The following is a 7957-nucleotide window of genomic DNA, read 5'->3' as shown; positions in this document are numbered from 1 at the left end:
GAGACAGTTTCTTTGAGAAAAATCTTTGCGTTTGTTTCTTTGGAAAACAAAATTTACCATCATTGAATTTGTTTCCCTTGAAACAAAACAAACATCTTTGAGATCATTTCCCTTGAAATGAATTTTGTCTCATTTGAGACAGTTTCCCATGAAACACAGATATTTGAGAACGTTTCCCTTAAAAACAAATTTTGTCTCGCTTGAGACAATTCCCTTTAAACGTCATCTTTTGAGTTGTTTCATTTGAAATGAATTTTGTCTCTTTCGAGACAGTTGCTTTTGAAACACATTATCTTTGAGCTTGTTTTTCTTGAAACAAATCTTTGAGTCTGTTTCTTTTGAAACAAATCTTTGAATTGGTTTCTCTTGAAACCATAACTCCTAAAGATTGCCAGCCGTCCTCATCATGTAGGAACCGTGTCATCCCCAGACCAGATTTCCTCATCACGTAGGAGCCGTGTCAACCATAGATAACCAGCCGTCCTCATCACGTAGGAACCGTGTTATCACCTTTAGATGGCCAGAACTTTTCATCACGTATGAGCCATGTCATTCCCAGACCAGATCTCCTCATCACGTAGGAGCCGTGTCAACCATAGATAACCAGCCGTCCTCATCACGTAGGAACCGTGTTATCACCTTTAGATGGCCAGAACTCTTCATCACGTATGAGCCGTGTCATTCCCCGACCAGATTTCCTCATCACGTAGGAATCGCGTTAACCTTAAAACGACCCGAACTCTTCATCACGTAGGAGCAGTGTCGTCCCCAACAACCAATATTATCCAATTTCTATACATAAATGGAAGAGAACCAGACAAAAACGTGTTGTCTTACCGTCTTTGCCCTATTCTTGTTAACACAAGAATGTGCAAAGAGGGGCAGCTGTAGACACCCGTTTTTGTCCGGGTCTTTTTTATTATTATTATTTATATATTTATTATTATTATTATTATTATTTATTATTATTATTTTGTTTATTGTTATTATTAATTATGTTACATATATATTTTTGTAGGCCTAATCCCTAAGCCCAACAGCAGATACAAATGAACTGGCCCAATCCCGCAGCATACCCAGCCAGCTGGAACCCGAACCAGGCCTGGATCTGGCCCAAAGCAATTTGGGTTTGAAACCCTAAAAACTATCATCCAATAGCCAACCGCCGCCGCCGTTTTTCCTTCCATCTCTCAGCCGCGTCGAGCCACCGTCGAGCACTCCCGAGACGCCGGTGTCATCAACAAAGGCCACACAGTAAAACAAATCAGTCAATTTGTCAATCCATCAACTAGAATCAAAACCCTAAATTAAAAATACCTAAATCCCGATAAATCGGGAAATTTGTCCCTACCAAGATCAGAGACCCTTACCCCTACGCTAGCATCATCATATCATCAAAAAAAACATGCAACCATAAAAAGAAGATAGGGAAGCAACCAAAAAGGGGAAGGATATTCGGAAAAAAAAATAACATAGAGAGAAGGAAAAGGGGAAGTCTTACCCTTGTAGATCTATCCCTTATCAACCTCACCAGAGCTTGAAAAACCCTAAATCGAAGGTAAAACATTCTTTTTTCTTGAATCTAGGTTTGGAATTGAAGGGGTTCTCGGTTTTTTTTGTGGGGTGAAGGGTTGGGTTTTCAAAGGAAATGAGGAAGAATGAGGATTGAGGGTCTTTAGGGGTCGGTTTGCTCCCCATGGCCACCGATACGGTGGCCGGGGAGCCTCTGTTTTCTTGTTGCGGCGAGGGAGAAGGGAGATTAGAGAGAGGAAAGTCAAAAAGAGGCTGAGAGAGGGATTTGAAAATGATTTAGGGTTCGGTTGGTAACCCTTAAATTGGGATTATATCCCAGCTTCAATACGGCGTCGTTTTAGGCCTAGGGAGGGAGACCAAGTGTTGGGTTTAAGGGTTAATGTCAACTTTGGTCCTCGTTATTTTGTAATATCATATGTGTTTTTTCCATTTTCGGGGTAAATTACAGTTTAAGTACCTTGAGCTTTGTAATGCTTGTAATATGATCCTTAATGAAATTTCATCTTTCTAGTTCGATCTCTTTATTTATTTCGTGTTTCGTTTTAATCCTATATGATTAGTATTATATTTTCTAAGTGTTTAGATTTTTGGTTGCTTATTTTGTATAGTGTTCGTTTTAGTCATCATTTACATGTTTTGTGTAATTATTTGACTTTGAGCCTTTATCTTTACACTGTTATAAACTAGTCACTATTCATGTTTTATATCATTTTGTCTATATTTGATTCTGGTTTTAATATTTTCAAATATTTCAAGTTGATCACTGATTCAATGTATTTTATAATCTTTGTGTTATTCGAATTTGGCCACTACATTTGTAAATATTTTATTTTAGTCATTGTTTTAGTTTTTTTTTTGTTTAATTATTTTTTAATTCTCCATGTTTCTGTGAAATTTCATTTTAGTCCTCTATATTATTTTTGGGTTATCTTCATTTTGATACATGTATTATTTAATATTTGTAATTCGGACTTTGGTTTTTTACTGTTTAGTCCCATTAGTTTCTATTTCTTTATTTTGGTCCCTAAATTTCTTTTTCTTCTGTTTTTAACCTATTCAGTTTCTGTATTTGCTATTTACTCCCTTAAATTCTTGTATTTACTATTTTAGTACATCAAGTTTCTGTTTTTCTTCCTTTTGATCCTTGTAATTACAAATATTTACCTTTTGATAATCTTATCTTGGTTTATAATATTTTCTTTTTTATTTTAGTCATTTATGTATGATTTTATTGCACTTATTATTTGGCTATTTGTATTATGTAAATAATGTTTTTAATTTCATTTAATGTAAATATTTTATCTTGTATTTGCAATTACATTTGTTTATATTACGTTTTTATCCATGAAATGATTTTTGATTTTATTTTCAAGTACGTATGCGTAGAATGAGCGTGGAAAGTACCAATTGATCGAAGTGGTGTGATCCGGTACGGCATTTTAACGACATAGAAACTTGAAATAAGTCGAGTATATTTTGCTAATTAATTTGTTCAAACGATGCAATGTGTGTTATTTTAAGTGACAATTTATTTTATTTTATGTGAATGAAAATTTCAGATTTTTTAATTTGTATTCAATTCACGTTTTTAGTTAATCAATTTACTCGTATGTAAACATCGTTTTTAGTTATATTTGATTCACATTTTTTTTACATAATCAATGGTAGAATATTCTTTTACAAATGAGAAATAGTTGAAATAGCTTTCCCGACGGAGGATTGCAAGTTTCAAGATTTCTTATCGAGTTAAAGGATTTTCTTTAAATAGTTAACTCGAAGCAAATTAATTAAATTTCAATAAATGGATCGTAATTTAACTTTATATTCGATTTATAATTTCCATCATCACGACGATATGTAAGCGATACAGTACCAATTTTGGGCGCTGTGGGGGTGCTAATCCTTCCCCACGCGTAACCGACTCCCGAACCCATCAAATCGATTTTCTGGTAAACGTGGACCCCTTTTGCCTTTAAAAATGATTTTTCTTAAAATTATTTTGAAAGACGTTTTTAGGTATTCGACCTGCCTAATCTAAAGGTCGATGGCGACTCCTTTTCCAATTTAATTCAAATTAATTTCAAATCACCAATTTTCTAAATTAAAGTCATAATTGTTTTTAAAATAATATTAAATTGTTTTTTTGAAAAATGGTTATGACACATCGCAAAGCAGCTTCAGTGGTATAATACCTGCATAATACCATAGTTCCAAGCTAATTGAAAATCAAACAGAGAGAGAATTAAAATGACAATGGGAAGTAAGTTTATTTTAATAGCAATGAGAATTAATATAGAATTTAAAATAAATAAGAAGAAATATAGGATTATTACCAAATCATGACGCCTGAGGATATGCAGCGCTTCAGTAAAGGCAACAGATGAAAGAAAGCAGCTTTTAGAAAATAATCTTCATGAGGTTGCGTTTTTAACTCACCATCTCCTCATTACAACTCTAGCATGTCAGTTTTGCATCTTCTCTTTGATTTTGCTTGAAACTAGGATTTTGAGGTTTGAATTTTTGTATCATGGCTAATTCATTTGACTGCAAGTTGTTTCACACACAACATACCAAATGTTAAGGAACAGCATAAATTGTAATGGTTTAGTTGTTTGAAATAAAAAAATAACTAGACATATCGATTCTAATTTTAATCCAAACTGGATTCATTTGATTTAATGATAAAGGCGTTAACTTGGACTGTGCGCTAACTTGGGCTATGCGTTGATATAGTTTAGTTCATCTTCTTTAAACCCATAAAGGCCGAAAATGGCTTACTTAAATCAAAGGTTCAAAGACCCTTAAAAATAGCCCATTTAAATGTTATACGATAAAAAAACAAAACGACGTTGCCCGTACAAATAAATCCAGTTCTAGTAATGATGCCAACATTAAGGTAAAGCTCAATTCTTGCAAGATTTTCAATGGCGATAGCTAGTAATTCAAGTTTTTCTTATTTCGTTTGCAACATTTCTTAGCGATTTACATAGCAAATAACGGGATTTTGCAGACTCTGCCTGAAAGCAAAACGCATAGCTGCTTTTACGAAGCTAATCTCAGACGACCACTATATAAATAAAACTGGAAATCTACAATCAAGTGCCCAGAATATATAAATCCAATTATATTTTGATAACAAATTTCCATAGAAATCCATTGAAGCTCGAAATCAAAATACATTGCACTACAGAAAAATGACAAACAAGGGCTTAGCAACAAACTATTGCAACAGATTTACAAAAGAGACTAGAACCAAATTCGGAAGCCTAAAATACGGATCAACCACCGAAACCATAAAGAGTCCTGCCCTGCCTCTTCAGAGCGTAAACGACATCCATGGCGGTAACGGTCTTACGCCTAGCGTGCTCCGTGTAGGTAACGGCGTCACGGATCACGTTTTCCAGAAAGATCTTAAGGACACCGCGAGTTTCCTCGTAGATCAAGCCGCTGATTCTCTTCACGCCGCCTCTACGAGCCAATCTTCGAATCGCCGGCTTCGTAATGCCTTGGATGTTATCTCGAAGAACCTTCCTGTGTCTCTTTGCTCCTCCCTTTCCCAACCCCTTTCCTCCCTTTCCACGGCCCGACATTTTCACGATTCAATAAAGCTTTGAGAGAGAATAAAATGACTTCGAAAACTTGAAACCGAGTGATATTGATGAAGGTTTAAATAGGGAGGTTCTTCGATTGTGTTTTTTTGGGGGTTAGCAATGCCAGAGAATAATATAAACCGTTAGATATGAACGTTATCGAACGGTGTGTAAGTGTAATCCGCGGCTTTTGATTTTGTTGGCTGGAAATCGATCTTGAAGCGGATTTAAGACTAGTGCCGTTCGATTAAGATATTATCCAACGGTTTGTGTATCGATCCGTGTTGAGTGTGTTTGTGCGTGCGGCTTTGAACCGTTGATATAATTGTCATCTATGGCATACTATTCCCCAAGCGGGGTATAGTGGGATTGCTTAGATGGAAAATAGGCAGGTAAATTAACGGAACGCACACGAACGGATGTATGTTCATGTTCGTTCATTTAATAAATAAATAAATATAAACGAACACTTTTTTTGTTCATGTTCGTTCATCAAGGAATATAGTTTGTTCATGTTCGTTCATTTAAATAATAAACGAACACGAACGAACAAAATAAACGAACACAATGAACGAACACGAACGAACAAAATAAACGAATACAATGAACGAACATAAACGAACAACACAAACACACCAAAAAACTTATTCGAACACAACAAACGAATGTAAAAAAAAAGTAAACAACAAGAATAACAACTTAAAAATCATTAATATAACCTGTAACTTTATATTTAATTTGTTCGAATACGATAAAAACATACATAAATCATAAATAAGTTATATGAACATAATAAAGTCTTAAAGTTAATTCGTTCAACAAAACAATCTTCTTGAAATCCAAACAACTTCAATAATCTTCGTAACATATTCAACTTGCCCTTTGTTCGAACATAAATGAACAAAAATGAACGAACATATAATCGAACATTCACGAACGTAAATGAACGAACGAGCCCTTTGTTCGTGTTCGTTCATTTAATTAAACGAATGTAAAATCTTGTTCATGTTCGTTCATTTAATTAAACGAACACAAAATCTTGTTCATGTTCATTCATTTAATAAATAAACGAACATCCCGCCGCAAGGTTCGCTGAACGTTCAATTCATTTACAGGCCTAATGAAAAATGTATCTATGAAATCCAATTTCTGTTGGAGTAAAATATACTCATAACTCATGTTCATGAAAGTGTATTTTTATTTGTAAACATTTAACTATCGAATAAATGCAAATTTTCAATTCACATGACATGATTCACTAATATATACATAGGAGTGAAAAGAACTTACCCAAAATATCAAGTTTCGTATGAATAATTATATTGTGTTTTAGAAAACGTCTTTAGTATAATATTATCAGAAAAAAATATATGAAATAATATAAAATTGAATATCAGTACCATTTCAGTATATTCTCAAATTCAAACAAATTTAAATGTGAAATACTCGATAAAACATTTTAAAATTATTCTTATTGTCTGAGAGTTTAGTAAAAATGTTTAGAGAAAAAAATAATTTAAGTGATGAATTCTTTATAAAAATCGAATTGAATTTTATGTTAAAAATTATTTACAAAACATTATAAAAATATTTGTTCAAAATCATCAAAGTTATATTTAACAAAAATAATAATTTATAGTTTTGCACCCTAAGCTTTTTATGTTTTAAGTCAAGCATGTAGCTCATGCATTCATGCTTGAATTGATTTTTTATGCAATTAAAAGCACCTAATCTTATTAAAAGAAAATATCTAAAATTATAATAAAATGCTTACAATCATAAGTGTAAACAACAACAAAAACAGAATTTTACGTTAAATGACGAACTTATAACATTTTAGTAGAGGCGGAAACATATTTTCAATAGAAAATATATAGAAAATAATAAAATATATGGTAATTTTAAATTTTCAGTGAGTGTCTGCCCCTTTGATCTATCCATTAATGTAAACTAAACGGTGTTTTTCTCGATATATCACCTTTTGACTTTATATTTTCCTGTCAGGCACCTTTCAGACTATTTTTCCCGATCTAACACCCTTTGCAGTAAGGCGCGCCCCTGCAACGCGCTTTACGTTGATCTGGTGCAACGTGGGGTATAGCGCGGGGCAGAGGACGCGCTTTACCTTTAAATCTACCACACGTCAGTAAGGCGCGCCCCCTGCAGCGCGCCTTAGGTTTAATTACCCACCTACTCCCGGCCGTTCACACCCCACCCCCTCCCTATAAATACCACCATTCACAATCACTTTCATCACACCAAATCCTCTCAACTTCTCTCAATTACTCTTATATTATATTTTAACTGTTTAAGGTATATTTTATTATATTTAATATTTTGTTTTTAATTTATTTAAGTATTTAAATTTTTTAATATTTTATTTAATTAATTTTTTTGCAGATATAAAATGGAAGGAGGTCTACTTCGCTTGGATGGAAATTATATATTGCGACATTTTGCTGATACAGTAACATTTTAACGTTTTAATATAATTTAAATTTTTAGTAATAATTTATTTATTTAATGCATGATTATTAGTTTAAAAAATAATTTTTGTAATTATTTAATTTTAGGATAGGGATCGTGTATTAAATCCTTTTATTAGGAACCTTAAGTTAGTGATACCTAGCCGTGTCTTGTCATATTTAGTAGAGGCTAGATTCTATCAAATAGGTAGATATGAGGGTCACTGTAAGATAGAATCAGACCTTATTTCTGCCTTAGTAGAGCGGTGGAGGCCGGAGACCCATACATTCCATCTTTCGTACGGAGAGTGCACGATTGCACTTGAGGATGTTTCTATGCACCTGGGGCTTTCGGTGGATGGAGATGTG

General features: G+C 33.6%; 1 protein-coding gene across 1 annotated transcript; it reads right to left on the bottom strand.

The window, feature by feature from the left end:
- Positions 1-4642: 4642 nt before the first annotated feature.
- LOC120203844 (histone H4) lies at positions 4643-5179 on the bottom strand. The gene has a single exon (XM_039204002.1). The coding sequence runs from the start codon at positions 5121-5123 to the stop codon at positions 4812-4814; it is 312 nt and encodes a 103-aa protein (XP_039059933.1). The 5' UTR covers positions 5124-5179; the 3' UTR covers positions 4643-4811.
- Between the last annotated feature and the right edge of the window lie 2778 nt (positions 5180-7957).

This window comes from Hibiscus syriacus, unplaced genomic scaffold (assembly GCF_006381635.1).
Source record: "Hibiscus syriacus cultivar Baekdansim isolate YM2019G1 unplaced genomic scaffold, ASM638163v2 tig00010271_pilon, whole genome shotgun sequence".
In the NCBI taxonomy this organism is placed as follows: domain Eukaryota; kingdom Viridiplantae; phylum Streptophyta; class Magnoliopsida; order Malvales; family Malvaceae; genus Hibiscus; species Hibiscus syriacus.
The sequence above is the reverse complement of the archived record's forward strand: the minus strand, read 5'-3'. Positions and strand labels throughout refer to the sequence as shown.